We start from the raw sequence: 21,097 nt of genomic DNA, 5'->3' as shown, positions 1-21,097 counted from the left end.
GGAAGTCAGCCCTCCTTTCCCCATGCTGGCCACAGGGTCTAGTGAGAATGTTGTTAATTCCATCTGGAGCCATCTCTCTGCGTTATTCCCCTTAGGAGCCCCCGAGGGACAATGTCCCTGCCTTATTCACCTTTGTATCCCCAGCAGATAAGTACATAACAGCAGATCTCAATAAATGTTTGATGGATGAATCACTATAGCTGTAAGTGTCCTCTATCTTACAACTAGATTTGTAAGATCTTTAACTTTGGGAGATACAGTTGTTAAGAGACATAAAAATTAGCTTTTAACAGAGTATATGATGCTAAAACTTCGATAAAAGAGCTGAACATCCTCCATGCTTATTGGCCCATTCCACAAAATCTGTTGTAAATAACAGTATGATTTCTAAACGGTATTCCTTCTCGAACAGAGGTTTCCTTCAAGAATAAAAATCTGTAATGTTATAGCAAAATCCAGGCCAAAGAAGCAAAAGATAGTGATGCCCAAAATCTAAAAATATTTAGAATATAGTCTGTTCTGCAAAGCGTAGCGCATGACGTGTTCACATTTGTGTGTCATCATTTTATTTGTATTTTATTTTAATTCTTTTAATTCAGGTGTTCCTGAAATATTATCATGTGGAACAGTTAAATTTAATGCGAAAGGAAGCCATTGACAAGCTTATTTTGATTCAAGCCTGTGTCAGAGGATTCCTGTATTCAAGAAGATACCAAAAAATACAGGAGAAAAGGAAAGAGAGTGCTATAATAATACAGTCAGGTAATCACTCAGGTGGTCTCACAGTGTAACAAAACATAATGTTACATTTAGAGATGGACATAAAATCTAATCTTATATACAAACCTCCATTCTTACATAGCTTTTGTGTTTAATTCCAAACTCTGTCACGTTGATATTTTTTCTATACCAAATCTAAATCAGATTGTTTTAGTGATGGACACTTTTAATATTTGAATGTTTTGCTTTAAATAAAATAATTCAATTTTTCAATTTTCTGTCAGGCTTCAGTGGAACACAGTTGACCTATTGTGCAAGATACAGCAAGTGATTGAATGAATTATAGATCGTAGGAGTCATATTATTATAATCGATTGAACAATAACATTTTTCCTACTTTATTCCAAAGGTTACACTTGCCGTAATTTTTGACCACTTGATTAAATCTCATTTTGGTTAAAGGGCATCCATTTCTTTCTGTTAGCTGTAGGGAAATAATATTTATAATCATACTTCATAATTTTTATTAAAACGTATCAATAGACTTTAGATTTCACTTTCCATTTTTCTATGAGAAACCAAATTTAGAACCTGGCATGGTTTAATACAGTATCTTTCAAAATGTGTTGATTGGACGTCCATAGTAAAAACTATATTTAACTCTGTAACCTGATATACATTCATACTACCAGCAATGCACTCTGATGTTCTCTATTCTGGCTTATCCCACTTCGTTTTTAGATGCTGGATTTGGCCCACTAAATCGATTTTATAATCCACTGTGAATTTGCAGCCTGCCTTCTGAAGAATGCTGACATGGTGGGCAGAATAGTTGACTAACATTTGAAGGATTCATGTTCTAGTCGCAGGTCTGCCCATTCATAATGGTTCATCTCTTTGGGGATTTTAAAGCCCTTAACTTCTCACTGAAACATCAAAATGCAAATCCCTATAATTTGGGATCAAATTCTTTATCCACAATTCCAAAATTTATGAAACACTGAAGAAAAGGTTTATCATAACTCATCTGGCAGTGAAACACAACCTAATATTTATAGTCCTTTATCATCGCCTGTAGTAAAAATAGGTTTTTTGGAGAAACATTCATGTTTTTTATTATGGGATGTTGCCCTGGCATGGGGAATGTTATAGGATATATGTTATTTGCTCTGAACTACCTTTATAAAATAAAAAGTTTAAATCTGAATTCTGAAATACATCTGGCTCCAAGGATAATTGGCCAAAAAGTCCAAAACATACACTTAGATAATAGGGACTTTCTCTCACAAATAGCTGAAGTAATTATCAGCAGATTTTAAGCAAATGAATACATTTTGTCTTTTTCATCAGCTTAGCTAATCTCTTTCATTTCAGTTTCATCCCCAGACTCTCCTTAATACAAAAGGCGCTTTAGTTATTTTCTTGCTATAACTTGTCATCTAGAAGAATCTTGTTAATGAACAATATTTTTTAATGAACAATATTTTCAATGAACATGTTCTATTTGGAGTCTTTAATTTTCCTCTTTGACATTGATGGTCAAAAAAAAAATGTTCCTATTCACTTAAGTAATGTTTTTTTTCTTTATTCTAATTAACACAACCCCGGGCCTTATATGTTTCAGCTGCAAGAGGACATCTAGTCAGGAAACAAAGGAAAGAAATTGTTAACATGAAAAACACAGCAGTAACAACCATTCAGACCAATGATCAGGAATTTGACTACAAGAAAAACTTTGAAAATAAAAGGTATAATGATGTTCATTCTTATACCATTTTGACATTATACATTTCTTCAAATCTGTAAAGTCAAAATAAAGTTCAGTCTTTCTTGCACCTAATCAGGTTCCTAATACTGATCCATTAAATGTCAGTGAACACCCAGTGGCCACTCTTGTGCTCTTTATCCTATTTGGGAGTTCATTGACATTTCACACTGATGATCACCCTTTCCTTCTACAGTTTTTTTTTCTTCCTAGGCTTCTGCTAGATTGCTCTTTACATTTTGGCTCCTAATTCTAAGTATCCTTTGCTAATTCCTCCTCTTCTCCCCATATTTAAATCCTCCTTCACATCTAAATATCATCATCTCTGGGCTCTCTCATTCATTCCCATGGCCTTAATAACCAATATGCCATTAACTCCTAAACTATAATCCAATCTTCAAAACATGGCACTTTGCCCTTTCTTCTCTTGAGCCTTCATATAATATTTCTAAGTGCATATTAGCAGATCCTCCTGAATTCATTCATACAGAAGGTTTTATGCTAAGCTGTAGGGACACGTAGATAAATAAGACAAAACCCTGATCTTAAAAATAGCTCATAGAATCATGGAAAGGAAATATAACCAATAAATACATGATTCAAGAAACACAAGTTAACTCTGCTATAAAAATATGCAAAGGGTGCAGTAGGGACATGGATCTCGGTAGGGATTAAGGGAAGGGATGTAAGTATGTAGATTTTGTCTCATTGATAAAACTTGAATTGATGGAAAGATGAATAAGTTGTATCTCCTTGTAAGAGATAAAGATCATTCCATATCATGCAGCCATCAAAAGGAATGAAATCTTGCCACTTGCAAGACGTGGATGGAACTAGAGGGTATTATGCTGAGCGAAATAAGTCAATCAGGGAGGGCGCCTGGGTGGCTCAGTTGGTTGGGCAACTGCCTTCAGCTCAGGTCATGATCCTGGAGTCCCAGGATCGAGTCCTGCATTGGGCTCCCTGTTCAGCGGGGAGTCTGCTTCTCCCTCTGACTCTCCCCCCTCTCATGTGCTCTCTCTCTCTCTCATTCTCTCTCTCAAATAAATAAATAAAATCTTTAAAAAAAAATAAGTCAATCAGAGAAAGACATGTATCATATGATCTCACTGATATGAGGAATTCTTAATCTCAGGGAACAAACTGTGGGTTGCTGGAGTGATGTGGGGTGGGAGGGATGGGGTGGCTGGGTGATAGACATTGGGGAGGTTATGTGCTATGGTGAGCACTGTGAATTGTATAAGCCTGTTGAATCACAGACCTGTACCTCTGAAACAAATAATACATTATATGTTAAAAAAAAGAAGATAGTAGGAAGGGAAAAATGAAGGGGGGGAAATCGGAGGGGGAGATGAACCATGAGAGACTATGGACTCTGAGAAACAAACTGAGGGTTCTAGAAGGGAGGGGGATGGGGGACGGGTTAGCCTGGTGATGGGTATTAAAGAGGGCACGTTCTGCATGGAGCACTGGGTGTTATACACAAACAATGAATCATGGAACACTACATCTAAAACTAATGATGTAATGCATGGTGATTAACATAACATAATAAAATTTTAAAAATGTGAAATAAAAAAAATTTAAAAAAAAGAAATTTAATGATGATATAATACTGTTATTTAATATACATTCCATAGTCAAGTTCCCCGATTGTCCTAATATTTTACACGGCTGCTTTAAAAAATCTAGCATCCAAAGACAATACATTACATTCAGTTTTCACATTTTTAAAGGCTTCTTTAAGGAAATTCCCAAGCCTTTGTATGTGAGTGTGTATGAGAGAGAGAGAGGGAGTGTGTGAGTGGGTGTATGTATTTGTAAATGCGTGTGTGTGTGTGTGTGTTTTATGCCTTTCACATTTTTAAAATGTCCCAGGTCAGATGCTTGGCAGAACATCCAGTCTGCAGATGCAGGATGAACTTATCTGATTTCTGCCTCGGGACTAGATTCGGGTGAGCTGGTTTTGGCGGGAGTACTACATTAGGGATGCTGTGTCCTTTTTGGTGCATCACACCAAGATGTCATGGTGTCAGCATGTGCCATCATTGGTGATGTTAAGGGAGACACTTTTTTTTTTTAATTTTATTATGTTATGTTAATCACCATACGTTACATCTTTAGTTTTTAAGGGAGACACATTTTAAAGTCGCTTTGGTGAGAAGGGTCATTTCCTGCTGGAAACCCAGGCTGGAGATGGATTTCCCGTTGAGGAATAAAATGCCTTGTAAAAAAAAAAAAGAGAGAGAGAGAGAGAGAGATAAAGATCATCCCAGCCCCAATCCCAGGACCCTTGTCTTTTTTTTTTTTTTCCTCCAAATTTATTGGGACTGAATTGACATATAACATTGGGTCAGTTTAAGGTGTACAACTGATGATTTGATATACATATATATTGTGAAATAATTGCCACGGTAAAGTTAGCTAACATTTCCCTCACCTCAGTAATTACAGCTGTGTGTGTGATAAGAACATTTAAGAACACCTCCCTTAGCAACTTTCAAGTCTATAATACAGCATCATTAATAGTCACCATGCTGTATATTAGATCTCAAGAACTGATTCATCTTTTTAAAAATCTCTGCTTCATTGAGGTTTTTACATATAAAATTAATGATTTACAGATAAAATTCTAAGATATTTAAAGTGTGCATCATGATGATTTGATATATGTATACATTGTGAAAGGATTTCCCCATTAATTCATTACTACATCCATCACCTTACATAGTTCTTTTTCATGCATTTTTGGTGAGAACATTTAAGTTGTACTCCCTTAGCAAAATTCATTTCTACAAAACAGTGATTACTCCCATGTTTTAGCATGGGATCCTCAGACCTACTCATCATATAGCTGGAAGTTTATATCGTTTTACCAACCTCTCCCTATTTCCCCCACCTAGCCCTTTTACAACCGCACCTCTCTGTTTCTGTGAGTTTGATTTTTCTTTTCTTTTTCAGATTCCACACATTAGTGATACTATGCAGTATTTTTCTTCCTCTGTCTGGTTTATTTCATCCATGTTATCAAGAATGGCAGGATTTCCTTCTTTGTCGTGGGTGAATAATACTCCATTGTATATATGTATACCATACCTTCTTTATCCATTCATCCATTAATGGACACTTAGGTTATTTCCATCTCTTGGCTATTACGAGAAATACTGCAATGAACATGGAAGTGCAGAGATCTCTTAGAGATAATTATTTTGTTTCCTTTGGATATACTACCAGAAGTCAGATTGCTGGTATTGCTATTTAGTTTTTTGAGGAACCTCCATATTGTTTTCCGTAATGGCACCAATTTACATTCCCACCGACACACAACATTCGCATTGCGTAAGGATTCTCTTTTCTTCACATGTTCACCAGTACTTGTTTTCTTTTGTCTTTTGTGATAATAGTCATTCTAACAGATGTGAGGTGATATCTCATTGTAGTTTTGATTTGCGTTTTCCTGGATGATTAGTAATGTTGAGCCCCTTTTCATGTACCTATTGGCCATTTTCGTATCTTCTTTGAATAATGTCTGCTCAGATCCTCTGCCCATTTTTAAATCAGGTTGTTTTTTTTCTATTGGTTGTACGAGTTCTTTATATATTTTGGTTATTTTTTTTTTTTTTTTTTTTTTTTTTTAAAGATTTTATTTATTTATTTGAGACAGAGAGAATGAGAGAGAGAGAGCACATGAGAGGGAGGAGGGTCAGAGGGAGAAGCAGGCTCCCTGCCGAGCAGGGAGCCCGATGTGGGACTCGATCCCGGGACTCCAGGATCAGGACCTGAGCCGAAAGCAGTCGCTTAACCAACTGAGCCACCCAGGCGCCCTATATTTTGGTTATTAACCCTTTATCAGATATATGAGTTGCAAATATTTTCTCCCATTCAGTTAGTCGCCTTTTCATTTTATTGATGGTTTCCTCTGCTGCACAGAAGCTTTTTCATTTTATGTAGTCCCACTTGTTTATTTTTGCTTTTGTTGCCTTTGCTTTTGGTATCAAATCCCAAAAAAACAAACAAACAAAACCATTACCCAGACCAAAGTTAAGGAGCTTACCACCGACATTTACTTCTAGGAGTTTTATGATTTCAGGTCTTATGTTCAAGTCTTTAATCCATTCTGAGTTGATTTTTGTAGTAGTGTAAGATAGGAATTCAATTCCATTATTTTGCATGTGGCTGTCTAATTTCCCAACACCATTTATTGAATAGACTATCCTACCCCCATTGTATATCCTTAGCTCTTTTGTCATAAGTTAATCGACCATAAATGTGTGTGTTTATTTTGGGCTCTCTATTCTGTTCCACCGATCTTTTTTTAAATGCCAATACCACACTGTTTTGATTACTATAGCTTTGTGATATAGTTTGTTTATCTTTTTCTCATTAATTGTATTCTGACTAGTATAGGCATTCTCTGGGGGTGTTATGAAGGTATTCAAAATACTAGTATAAGGCATTCATTGAAATTATGGGTTCTTGGTACCCCATCTAATTCTCTGGTCCAATGTTGTTATGCCTCTTGCATAAACCTAAAGATGCTATCGTAGGCCTAGGAAGTAGCCAGGGGAATTAGGAAATTTGAGTTCCGGTAACTTTTTCCAAGTTCAACTTCAAGACAGGTCCTTCTGTACAGATTGCAAAAGACCAAAACTCTGTCCTGGCTTTCCTGAGCCAAAATAAAAAGTTTTTGGCAAAACACCCACAAGTAGCATGTCAGGGTATGTCAGGGTATCAGGTTATGACTTTTTCACTGTACCTTAGCACCCTTTTCAGGCCATACTGCTTTTGTGAGGGTTTTGTCCTCACCAAAAGAAAAAAAAAAAAAGGCTATGTGGCTTTAAAAAAAAAAAAAAGCTGTAGAGAAGATGTTATCTTCAAGATAAGGGAAAATCACTTTGGAAGGATATTGGTAAAGTAACAACTGTGCAATTTTGGTCAACATATTATATGATCATGAACTGTAGCAGGGACACTGCTTCCCTTTAATTTTGTACAATATTCCCTGTGATCAGCAGACTTCGAGCTTATGAAATACAGCACATCAGCCTAGTGAACGTACGTTGCTTGCTAGTCTCAAATTTAGGCATATTTTCCACAACCTCTCCTCACTGTAGGTACTTCCTTTTGAAAAAGACATGTTTTGAAGTGATGAAATTCCCAGGATTTTGATGCCTCATTAGGTGAAAATACGCTAGGATATTTCTCATCCTAAGTTGGAACTGGTTTTATCATTATTTGAGCAGCCACCAGAAAGAACATTTGGGGAGCACTTGATTAATGTGACTTGAGAAGTTCTTACTCTGAGCTTTTTTTGCCCCTTTACTGTTGTCCCAACACCATGTAGCATGTAGCTATAGCCAGAAGAGGTAAGTAAGCTCCAGTTTAGTATCATATATTCAGATGCAATCTGTTTTACACAGGGAATCTTCTGTGAAGAAACAGACAGAAAATGCAGTTTCTACTAATGAAACAGTCATTCCAGCTCCAAACAATAAAGAAAGTACCTCTGTAGTGAAGAATTCTACTTTCAAAGCTGAAGAGGAAGGCACTCTGGCCATTGGAAATAACAACAGAGGATATCAAACTCAGAAAAAAGTGAATAACATGTTTGAGGAAGAGGCTAAGCAAGAACCACATCTAGTGGGGGACCCTTGGGCAGAAGGACACTCGCAAAAGAAGTATATGAAAGACCTGGAAGAGAACAGTAAGATAAGGAAAGTGGAGAAGGAGGAAACTGTGGTCCAGAATTACTACCAGAGGTATGCAGAGGAAAGGAATTCTGAAGAACCCAAAGCAGCATATCTAGAAAGGAAGGCCCTATCAGAAAGGCCAAGCTACCCAGGACTTTGGTCAGCGGAGAATGAGACAAAGCAGCCTTCTTTTAGAAAGACTTTGGAACCTAGTCTTAGCCAAAAGTCAGTCTATCAAAACACAAATAGCAAGGAAAAGGAAAAGAAGACATCAGTAGTGACCCAGAAGGCACCAGCCTGCAGCCAGCAGAGATGCCATCTGAGGCCAGGGACGGTCCGAGAGAGGCAGGCCGAAGCAAGAGTCCGAGCTCAGGAAGAAGACAGATCAGCAGTGTTCATTCAGAGCAAATACCGGAGCTACAAGAGGAGGCAGCAATTAAGGAAGGACAGGGTGTCTTCTTTTAAAAACCAAAAGATTATTGCGACACCGACCGATGTAGCAAGAAATACTCATGATCTGTATTCTTATCCCACAAAACATGAGGAATCCTGTAATTCCAGGACAAAGAATGACAAAGACCCAAAAACAGTTTTAGAGAAAGAAGCATGTGATTTGGCCATCTTTTCAAAACAGGTATGTAAATAAACAGATTTATTTTTTAGTAGAAGTCTCTGGGAACTACACAGTAACTAAAGTAAACCTATAGTTCACTGATAACTGATAACGCTGTTTCATCTGTTTTTATGAAACTGCAAACCTCTTTTGTAATGTCTCAAGGGTTTTGCTATTCAAATAGCTATAATTCTTTTAAACAATGTGCCGTAAGAAATAATGTAAGATATGATAGAAATCTTGTGTAGTAAGGAGACTAGTAGTCATCAGTTTATACAGCTTACTAAAATGCTCACATTTGACAATGCAAATTTCCGTATCTGAGATCTTTCATTATAAAGGAAAAAGAAAGTTTTATAAATCCTTTGAAGTCTATGCTTTTTCTGCCCCAAATTTTGAGCAGACATCACTAGGTGTCAAAATTAGGCATGTAGCCATACTCAGACATATGTGCAATGAAGATGAAAATCTACATGTTATGTCATGACAATGAGGAACCATAAAGAAAACCCACAAAGAAAGATTCCCTGTTGGAGAATATCTTGTGCCATGAGTAGGCATGTTTCAACTGTTTCTAGAAGGGGGCAGATGGCTTTAGGGCTTCTCATGGGGTGTGCATTGAACACTGATAAATCAGTACTCTGGAGGGAGACCACAGCGAGCAGCTCCTGGAAATGCCAATTCCAGATCTTGCTTTCTGTCTAGGTGTTTGACCTTAAGAAAATCACTTTGTATGTGGGCACCTTTATTTTCTTTTATGTAAAATGAAGGATTTTAACTAGATGACCCCTAAAATGCATATTATAAGTTAATATGCATTATCAGGATAATCAATAGCATATAAAATCATGGAAGAAATATCATTAGGGGCGCCTGGGTGGCTCAGTCGGTTAAGCGTCTGACTCTTGATCTCAGCTCAGGTCTTGATCTCAGGGTTGTGAGATCGAGCTCCACATCAGGATCCATGCTGGGTGTGGAGTGTACTTAAAAAAAAAAAAAAGGAAGGAAGGAAAGAAAGAAGGTAGGAAAGTAGGAAGGAGAAAGAGAGAGAGGGAGGGAAGGAAGGAAGGAAGGAAATCTCATCATGAGTTAGATCAAAGAGGGATTGCCTAATACTCATGGGTCCCTAAACTCTGCTTTTTGTCTCTGACAGTGGCTCGTGGACACCTCTTTCATGTTACAGGTGTGACCCAAACATCTCCAACTTCTGGCTGTTCCTAGAGTTCTTCCAGCCCCTTCCTGTTCTATTTTTTTTAAGGACATGGAAATAGAGAGTTTAATATACATATGGTCCTTCCTTTCCTTGGTGCATGTGTTTTCTCACACTAAAGACCAGATTGGAGATTTGAATCCTGACCTGCTTTACGTCAGAGACGTTGAGGAGATACAGAATTACCAAGTCATCTCCCTAGAGCTGGCTAATAATGTCGCAGGAGTAGATTCAGTGCTCCACAGGGACGAAGCTAGAGGCAGCAAAGCAGGGGCCCCGCGTGCAACCCAGCAGGACAGCTGTGTTAACGGAGCCAGATGCAGCCCAGACGGAGGCAGAGGGGCCAGATGGAAAGAGAGGAACCAGAGGAGAGTGGCCTGAAGTGAGGCTGAGAACACTGGAAAGGAGAGGATGGGGTTAACCCAATCCAAGGCAACAGAGGGGTTCTTCGGACTAAATGGCTACAGAGTGTCAGGGACAGAAGCCAGGTCTCAGGAACGCTGGGAGGAGTTGATCAGGACAGAACATTCACGTAGCATGACATGTTTGGCAGGTTTAAATGGAAAATGTGAGGAGATGCGCAAGTGGCACAAAGTGGGAGGAGGCTTGGTCAGGGGAGGACTTTTCCAGACCCTCGGTTTTCAGACCAGGGTCAGGGTGGGTTCTGGAGAAAACATATGTGAGAGTCCCGGGACCGTCAATCAGGCAGTTGCCAGACCCCAGGGTACCTGTGGAGCCCTCTGAATTCTTTTCCTTGATTTAATCTGACACATGACCTTCTTTTTAGATATCAAAGTTATCTGAAGAATATTTCATTCTGCAGAAAAAACTGAATGAAATGATTTTGTCACAGCAACTGAAGCCTCTTTATCTGGGTGTCTATCCTCATAAGCCAATTAATAGACGAATTTCTTCTCAGCAGTGCCTCTCAGGTAAAAATCAGTAGAGTTAGAACCTCCTGAAGGGAAAGGCAGTGCCAGATACTTTGTTGGTTTATTAGTTTCTGACCTTTATTCTATGGCAGGTTTGAGGTAATTATGTTCTAACTGCTTTGGGGAGAACCTTCATTTCATTCCATTTCTCAAACGTATATAAAAACTTTTCCAGAATGTTCCACACACTTCCTACTTTCTCGGACCTCATTCTCCTCTCTTTTCTTTTTTTTTTTTTTTCCTTCTTTTTTTCCTTTATATAGACTTTAACAAGAACTTGGCATATGTCACCAGAAGGGAATAGAAAGGGATGGAGTTTGGGGGAGTGGGGCAGGTTGCAGGTTTGATAAGAGGGAGTAAAAAATAAAATATATCTATTCCTTTTGTCAGTGTCTGCAACCTTAAGTAGAGTATGGAAGGTTCAAATCTCCATTCAGATGTACAAATCCAAATGCATTATTACATTTTCTTCTGATCAACCTAAGTCACACTGTGCCCCCATTTCACCAAACTGGTAGGGGATTCAGACTCATCAGGCCTTCCCCTCTCCAAGGTTGTGCAAAGGCCCTATGACCTTATACACCCACGAAGGGATCAAGTAGAGTCTGAGCTCACTAGTTATTTGCCCACATAATTACTCTTGGGATACCCATCTCCTCGCTGGCCTCATGACCCCTTCAAGTCAGGAACTGTGCTGCTATCGTACCTGGAAACTGCAGGAGGCACCTGGAAATGGTCAAGTTGGGAGTTTCAGCTGGTCCACACATGCTCTAGGTGGCCATCCTCTCTGCCGCCTTATCACCTCCCGCAGAGGCAGCCACTGATAGCCCTGCTGACCTCTGTCTGGGAGATCTGTATTTATTATCCCTCACTTTCTTTGAGGCTTCACACTCTCTTGCCACCTTGCCCCCTCCCTCCACCTGGACACCTGGCACCACCTCTGCAATGAGTTTGGTTCTTGCCAAAGACAGGAAATGCTGCTCCTCTCATGCAGCTTCTGTGAAAATCCCTTAGGCAGGAAAGTCCTAAGATGAGCCTGGCTATTGGTCTGATAGGGGAGGGAGGGAAAATATCTTAATGTTTCGGTCAGTTATCCTGCCACATTATTTTCAAGTCAAAAGCTGTAGTGAAGCTTTAAAAAAAAAAAAAAAAAGAAGTGGCTCTCTGGCCCTTTCTAGCCACTGCTCTTAGGCACTGGCCCAGAACCCCTTGCTGTTAAGAAACAACAAGTCGGAGCCCAGATGCCCACTGGTTTGATGGCCTCCTATGACACATGCCCAGATGGCCTGCTGACAGAGGGGGGTAGGCAGGGACTTCAGCTTTTCTCTTGGTTATATGTGCGCAGCCCTGATGAGTGCACGGTAGTGAGGTCCTGATAGTGTCTGAGAAGCAAGGGAAACCAGGCAGTGTTCCCTGTGTAAGCAGCTCAGCCCTGTGCTTAAGGGGAAGGGAGGGGTGGGGTGGAGAGGTAGCTTCCTAGGGAGGGGGAGATAGGGAGGGAGGAGAGGCTACTGATGTTTTGCTATGACTTACACTTTTAAACGTCTCAGGGACTCTGTGTGTGTGTGTCTATGTGTGTGTTTAACAAAAATTGTCTATATTTAAGGAGTACCACGTGATGATGTGATACAAAATACACATAGTGAAATGATTACTACCGTCAAGCTACTTAACATATCTTCTCTTCACATAGTTACCATTTGGTGTGTGTGTGATGTGAGCAATCTTAGCAAATTTCCAGTATTCAGTACAGTATTATTAACTATAATCATCATGCTCTATGTTAGATCTCTAGACTTATTTATTCTACATAACTGCAACCATGTGCCCTATAACCAGCATCTCATTTCCCCCCACTTCCCCGTGGCTAGTAACCAAAGTTCTACTCTCTTCTTCCATGCATTCGATTTTTTTAGATTCTACATATAAGATCATGCATTTTTTTTTCTTTCTATGTTTCACGTATTTCACTTAGCATAATGTCTTCCAGATTTACTCATATGTCTTTGAGGTACTGATTTCATTTCCTTTGGTTATGTACCCAGAAGTGAGATTGCTGGATCATAGGGTAGTTCTATTTTGCATTTTTTGAGGAGCCTCCATATTGTTCTCCATAGTGGCTGCCCCAGTTTGCATTCCCACCAACAGTGTATAAGTGTTCCCTTTCTCCACATCCTCGCTGCAGTTGTTTCTCTTGCCTTTTTGATTATATGCATCCCAACAGATGTTGAAATGACATCACATTGTGATTTTGATCTGCATTTTCTGGGTGATGAGTGATATTGAACACCTTTTTATATACTATTGGTCATTTGTATGTCTTCTTTGGAAAAAATGTCACTTCAGGTCATTTGCCAATTTTTAAATTGGGGTTGCTTGTTTTCTTGCTATTGAGTTGTGTGAGTTCCTTATATATTTTGGATATTAACTCTTCATCTGATATTCACTTTTTACCTGATAGTTGGTTTGCAAATACTTTCTCCTATTCCATACATTGCCTTTTTATTTTGTCAATGGTTTCCTTTGCCGTGCAGAAGCTTTTTTGTTAGTTTCCTGAGCTTTTGGTGTCATATCCAAAAAATTATTGCCAAAGTCAATGTCAAGGAGCTTTTTCCCTGTGTTTTATTCTAGGATTTTTATGGTTTCAGTTTAAGTCTTTATCCACTTTGAGGTTTTTTTTGTGTGATGTAAGATGAGTCCAGTTTCATTTTTTTGCAGGTGGATGTCCAGTTTCCCCAGCACCATCTGTTGAGACTACCCTTTCCCCTTTGTGTCTTCTGGGTGCCCTTGTCAAAAGTTAGTTAACCATATATGCTTGGGTTCATTTCTGGGTTCACTATTCTGTTCCATTCATCTTGGTGTCTGTTTTTATGCCAACATCATATGCTTTTGATACTATAATTTTATAATATAGCTTGAAATCAGGAAGTATGATGCTTCCAACTCTGTTTTTCTTTCTCAAAATTCTTTTTCAGAGACTTTGAAGAGATCTAAAGCAACAGAATATTATTAGAAAGTTGAATTAGTTCACTTTATTCTTCAATCTGACATTTTTTTAAATGGACCTAAGAAAAATACCAGAAATAAATTTTTAGCTTATATGGAAAGGATTATAATTCAGTGACATTTCTTTAACTTCAGGTTTAGAGGGAGAGCCTTTTTGTTCTATGCACATGTAGAGAGGTTACATGCTCTACTGCACTTTTTTAAAGCTAACTTGGCAAACACCTGAGTTGTCCTGTGTCCCAGAGAGTAGCAGGGGAAGAGCCTACAAGAGAGAGTGAAGTGGCCTAAAGACAGAAGGACCTGGACGGACCTGACAACCCAGAACCAAGGAGAAAGGGAAGACATTGGCAGAAGTAGTAGATGCCAGTGACCAGAGACTAGATAGTAGTTACTCTCAGCAGATGCTGATGAAAATCTAAGAGTAGCTACAGAGCAGATGGATTAGCTTCATTGCTGCAAAAGCCCCCCAATCCCAGCTTGGATGTGGACCCGGGGAGAAAAGAGGAGGGTCAGAAACCTAAAATGACTAAGTTTACTCATAAGACACTAAGAAAATTGAAAGAGACTGAGTTTAACTCAGATTCATTAAAAATAATGGAACACTTGGGGCTCCTGGATGGCTCAGTCAGTTGAGTCGCCAGCTTGTGATTTCAGCTCAGGTCATAATCTCATGGTTCATGGGATCCAACCCCGCATCAGCCCCACACTAGGCAGGGAACCTGCTTGAGATTCTCTCCCTCTGCCCCTCCCCCCATTCATGCACGTGCTCTCTCTCTCTCTCTCTCAAATAAATAAATCTTTTAAAAATAATAAAAATGTAATGCTAGAAAATGGAAATGAGCACTAAGATGTACAAATTAAGCCTAGTTTTAGGAAAATCAAGTTACATTTTTGTACATCTGAATTGTTGTACACTGAAAACTCAACCCTGCGATAGACAACTGCATTTTTTAAAGATCATCCCGATTGCATTGTAGGGATAGCATTTGATGGCACAAAGCATACACATGGAAGGCCAGCAAGAGATGATGGTGGTTTAGATGCAGTGGTGGCTGAAGAGGTGAACTGTTAGAAGCAAATGTTAGTCGATAGAAGACCTGCCAGCTAGGCAGGTGGATAAGTGCATGGTAACAGAAGCCACGAGATCATTCAGGAAGTCCACTGACCGTGAGAAGAGAAGAGAGCCTAGAGGGAGAGTTCAGAAACATACAGATCAGGGAGAGAGGAACCAGCATAGAGGAGCAACCAGAGAGGTGGGAAGAACACCGGGGAGCCCAGTACCCTAGAAGGCCCAGGAAGAAGGTTTTTAGGGTGTCATGTAGAATGATGCTGACAGAGCAAGTAAGAAGAGAATTATAAAATATCCACTGAATTTCCTATGCATTGACAAGTACTTACTAAATTCCCCAGAGTTTTTTTTAATGTTAGAATAGATACAAATGGAAAAGGAGATGCAAATAATCATTGTGCTACATTGGGGAAAATTTCACCCACAACATCTGCTAGGCTTTATCATTGGATATCATCTATATTCATGTATTTAAATGATCTATGCAACTTTCTAAAAAAATTTTATTGAATAGTTTATGGAAGTTTATGGCAAATACAGTTTAAAGAATTCCAACTGAGGTCAAAAACTGGGCCAGATATTGCTTTGTCAACTGTCAATATTTAATCCCTGCAGTGGTTCTAGATCCATTATTTTACCTTTAGATGTGCTTCTCTTACCTCAGGATAGGCAAACTCTATTCTAAGTTTTAGACTCTGGTTTTCTTTATAAAACAACGCAAGTTTGCCAATCTCCTAACCACATTTAAGCCAAGAATTCCCATAACCCATTCCCTATTTCTCCAGTTCTAGTGATTTTCCCACATATCTTCCTACACCTGCTGACATCACAAACTTCACACAGGTAGTCGGGTACACACTTGTTGGAGGGAGTAGATTATCAGTACCACAGTCAGTATTTACTTATCCTCAAAGTTATTCTGTGTAGATTAGTTTTGTCCTCCTCAAATAGATTTTCAACCCCAAACAAGCAGGACCATGTCATATATGATTCTATACTCACTTCTCTGTTACCCTATTTATTTTACATTCATCACACGGTAGACTTTCAATAACTACTTGTTAATTGGCCAGGAAGCTGCTTAATTCCCTTCAAGAATTATGGTAGAACAAAGTATAGTGGCCAGTGGAGTGAAGATTTGAACCTATGGTTTTTATAAAAACAAAAAATGTAACATTACATTCTTTAAATGTTTACTGATTTTTATATATTATCTGATTTTAAACCCCTCCATTCAGAAAAAAAGGCTCTTAAAAAAAAAAAAAGGTTTTATTTATGGGATGCCTGTGTGGCTCAGTCAGTTAAGTGTCTGCCTTTGGCTCAGGTCATGATCCCAGGGTCCTGGGTTCGAGCCCCACATCAGGCTCCCTGCTCAGTGGGGAATCTGCTTTTCCTTCTCCCTCTGCCTGCCGCTCCCCCGTTTGTACATGCACGCACTCTCTCTCTCTCTCTCTCTGACAGATAAAGAAATAAAATGTTAAAAAAGATTTATTTGTTTATTTTAGAGAGAGCGTGGCAGGGGGCAGGGGCAGAGGGAAAGGGAGAGAGAAACTCAAGCAGATTCTGTGCTGAGCGCAGAGCCCAGCTTGATCTCACAACCCTGAGATCATGACCTGAGTCAAAACCAAGAGTCGGACGCTTAACCGACTGTGCTACCCGGGCGCCCCGGGTAAAAAGGTTCTTATGATATATAGAAGTCCTGTCTCCTTCGATCATCAGAATACTAATCGCCAGATTTGGCACCCCACAGTGCAAGCAGCTGCCCTCACCTGTGGAGGCAGATTTAGGTGATGCACTCTTAACACAGGTTCATCAGGCCACCCCTGCAATACTGACCTTAATGGCAAAACGGGCCTCCCCATGAAAAATTTCACTTGGGAAACCAAAATCAAGCTCATTTACGAGTAATTCCATCATTAAAATAAGCCTAAGAGTCACCTGAAATTTTAATTCTTTCATGATTCTCAAAAATCTATAGGCATCTCCAACTATTTGCTCCTCCAAACTCTGTTGTAGGACTCAGTAAGCTTTAGCTGGATTCTGTAAAGTGGCCTGGGAGAGCTTCTTATCTATTCTAAAGAAAGCCCTAGGAAACATGGATAGTACGCGAAGGTAATTAAATTCTTCTTTTTTTTTTAAAGATTTTATTTATTTATTTGAGAGAGAGAGCACAAGCGGAGGGGGAGGGGCAGAAAGGGAGGGATAAATAAACTCCCCACTGAGCAGGGAGCCTGTTGAGGGGCTGGATCCAGGACCCTGAGATGGTGACCTGACCCGAAGGCAGGCGCTCAACCAACTGAGCCACCCAGGCACCTCGATAATTACATTTTTCAAGTTAATTTTAACAAGCTATAACCTTTTTCTGTAAGGTTTCTCTCTGTGTGTGATGTATTTTTTAATGTGTAGAAGTGTCAATGTAAAATAAATGTCCAAATGAAGACTGAGCAGCTAGTTATGAAGTTTAAAAATAAAATAAGGTAAGTACATGAACTACTTATTTTATATCTTTGTTTTGGTAACAGTTGTAATAAATTGAAACTGATAGGTGCTAACTGCACTTGCATTTCTATTGAGAGAAATGTAGCATAGGATATGTATGCCTAGAGCATAGCCATTGGATCATACATCTTAATACATGCGGTTGTATTCCTGAGTATACAATGACATTGCATTATTATGTTTTTCTTCTTAATCATGGTACACCTGGCAATTCGTTTTGACCATTGTGAAGAGAAGAAAAAAGATTAATTGCAGGACAAATTCTGAGAACACAAAAGCATATTTCTCTTTCTTTCCTTTTACAAAGAAGCTGTGACTATCCAGTAGGCTGTGATTTTTTTAATGGTTCCAAGGTTAACAAGTAAGGATGCTATTGTTATTCTCATGCTTCATTTACATAATATCAACAGGAAATTCACCACTAGATCAAAGCAGTCCCTTGCCATGTACACATACAGTGGATATAATACAAATGCTTTTAGGTTGCTTTGAGAGTAAATGTTGGGGGGAAAATCACAATTTTCCATTTATTTCTATTTATTTCTAAGTTTTTACGGCATTTAGACACGTGTAATAACCCTTAATACTTTCAGTTATTATGATGCAGATTTGATCTGCTTTGTTTGTTAGGATTGCCTGTCACCTTGCCATTGTGCAGAATGGCAAGGTGCAAAATGTGCAAATCCAAGAGTATATGTCCACCTGTTTCTGTAAACATGCTTACATTCATGTGAAAGCCAGGTAGCTCAAACAACGTCGGGTTATATATTTTATAGAATTATTTTTTCATTCGGGGTAAAAAGTAGAGATTTCAGAAGTTAGATTGCTTCCCACCCAATGCTTATCTTCCTGAGTTTATTTGCTATTCCTCTTTCTTTGTAAGAAGTAATACTAACTCTCCAAGTCTCTTAAGAAAAAAAGTCAGTATATAAAATTAAATGACTTTATTTACAATCTAACAATTCAGTGAGGATCATTTAATTACATATCAAATGCTAATCATAGAAAGGAATTTATCGCACATAAATTTACAGTCTGAAGTATGGATTTCTGATGAATTAACTGAATTAGTTCAGACGAAACACTTGACCCAGAAGCCTTTGATGGAAACAGCTGTACTTTTTGCACTCAAATTATTTCCCCCCATTCTATACTTTGTATTTACTCTGAACTACAGAGGACATGGAGCTAACATGGAAGCAGGAGAATAATGAACAATAGACTCCCCCTACCCAACTTCCCATTAAAGTTTTGATTAAAATGCATACAAAAGGGGAGGCTCCGTCAGTTAAGAGTCTGCCTTCAGCTCAGATCATGATCCCAGGGTCCTGGGATCAAGTCTTCCATCAGGGAGCCAGCTTCTCCCTCTCCCTCTGCCTGCTGCTCCCCCTGCTCATGCTCTCTCTCTCTCTCTCTCTGACAAATAAATAGATAAATAAAATCTTTAAAATAAATAAATGGGGTGCCTGGGTGGCTTAGTCAGTTAAGCATCTGCCTTCAGCTCAGGTCATGATCCCGGGGTCCTGGGATCGAGTCCCGCATCAGGCTCCTTGCTCTGAGGGGAGCCTGCTTCCTCCTCCCCACTTGTGCTCTCTCTCACTATCTCTGTCTCTCTCCCTCAAATAAATAAATAAAATCTAAAAAAAAAATAATAAATTAAATAAATAAATAAATGCACACAAAAAGACCAATAATATCAACAGCACTAGACACTGAATTTCTTCTTTACATATTACACCATATTACTTAGCTACATGAGATCAATTCAAAGAGAAATTATATAGCATAGTTAATACAACAGTATAATCAACACGGTAAGTTCATGTATATTTATAATTTCATATCCTATAGAGACAATACCTTTTTTTCAAATATCTGGTGTATTTTTAAAAATTGTTCTTTTTTTTTTAAGTTTTTATTTAAATTCCAGTTAGTTAAATACAGTGTAATATTAGTTTCGGAAGTATAATATAGTGATTCAACACTTCATACAACACCCGGTACTCACCACAGATTGAATATTATTAATCTTTTCCTTTGCCTTTTGCCTCTCTCTTGGTCTTTCTTCCTTCCTCAACTTCTTTTGTTTCTTCTAACTAGACATACTAGGCCAGGCCACAAACTCCCCAAAATCATAATCAAACCAGATTACATTTTCTAATTATAATGCAATTGAGATAGAATTGAAAAATACAAATCAGTAAATTAAAAATCAATAAGATAATCTGAAGTAAAGAAATCATAATTAGAGGGGCGCCTGGGTGGCTCAGTTGGTTAAGCGACTGCCTTCGGCTCAGGTCATGATCCTGGAGTCCCTAGATCGAGTCCTGCATCGGGCTCCCTGCTCGGCGGGGAGTCTGCTTCTCCCTCTGACCCTCCCGACTCTCCCCCCTCTCATGTGCTCTCTCAGTTTCTCTCTCTCAATAAATAAAATCTTTAAAAAAAAGAAATCATAATTAGAGCTATAAATTATTTTGAATTAATAAAAGTGAGAGTAGCCATGTATAAAAACTATGAATGGGATGCAGCCAGGTCTATACTCATAGGAAAATTCAAATCATTAAATGCTTTCATTATTAACTGAGAGAAAATATTGAAAAAAAATGTAAGTTGAGAAATTTTTGAAGAATGTAAGTTGAGAAATTTTTAAAGGAAATTAAAGGCTATTCAACACCAGGAAAAACAGAAAAAAGAAATAATTACAATAAGACAAAAATACACCAAATATCTAAATGAAGCTAAGATAGCTTCATTTGAAAATAATTTGATAATAGGGGTGCCTGGGTGGCTCAGTCGGTTAAGTGTCTGCCTTCGGCTCAGGTCATGATCCCAGGGTCCTGGGATTGAGACCGGCATCAGGCTCCCTGCTCAGCAGAGAGCCTGCTTCTCTCTCTCTCTCCCTCTGCTGCTCCCCCTGCTTGTGTGCTTGCTCTCTCCCTCTTTCTCTCTCTGTCAAATAAATACACAAAATCCTTTAAAAAAAAGAAAATGATTTGATAATAATTTGAAAATAAAACAACAAAATAAATCCTTGACTAATTACTTAAAAAAGAATCCACCAAAAAATTAGAAATAAGAACATCATAACAAATGTAGTGGATAATACTAAAATCTTATCATACTATAAATGCAATCAATTTCACAAAAATAATTTGGGGCTGAAATATGAATTTCTGAAAAGAAATTAGTCAATACGATGATGTGTCTGTCAAAGAAAAGTTGACAAGAACTCAGTAAAGTTCATGAGACACGTAATTCCCATATTATGTAATCTGTTTGAGAAAAAAAGGGTAATATAGAAAATTGCCTATTTTATGAAGGTCATGTACCCTGAAACCAAAGTCTGACAAGTAACGTTTTAAGAAAGGAAGGAAGGAAGGCGGTAGAAAGGGCAAGAAGGAAGGAAGCTATGAATCAATCTCAGAGATTTAGAGGTAAAACTCCTAAGTGCAGTACTAGCTAATTGAGTGCAATATTACATTAAAAGACCCTCTAAATAGCATATTAATGGAACACAGTATCAAAAGGTCAAAAGAAAAAAGTCATCTTGATAAACGCTGAAACAGTTTTCAATAAAATAACACCTGGTCCTG

At 38.5% G+C, this 21,097-nt stretch overlaps 1 protein-coding gene across 1 annotated transcript in view; it reads left to right on the top strand.

The window, feature by feature from the left end:
* Positions 1-21,097, top strand: part of MYO3A (myosin IIIA) — a 221,124-nt gene that overhangs the window by 164,515 nt on the left and 35,512 nt on the right. Inside the window, exons 26-29 of the mRNA XM_064590361.1 lie at positions 600-762; positions 2,345-2,468; positions 7,906-8,809; positions 10,786-10,930. Of these exons, the coding sequence (XP_064446431.1) occupies positions 600-762; positions 2,345-2,468; positions 7,906-8,809; positions 10,786-10,930 (1,336 nt within the window). The remainder of the gene's footprint in view (positions 1-599; positions 763-2,344; positions 2,469-7,905; positions 8,810-10,785; positions 10,931-21,097) is intronic.

This window comes from Mirounga angustirostris, unplaced genomic scaffold, assembly GCF_029215605.1.
Source record: "Mirounga angustirostris isolate CCGP_5_RB_7025 unplaced genomic scaffold, mMirAng1.0.hap1 SCAF_5, whole genome shotgun sequence".
Classification (NCBI taxonomy): domain Eukaryota; kingdom Metazoa; phylum Chordata; class Mammalia; order Carnivora; family Phocidae; genus Mirounga; species Mirounga angustirostris.
This window is presented reverse-complemented; position numbering and strand designations above follow the sequence as displayed.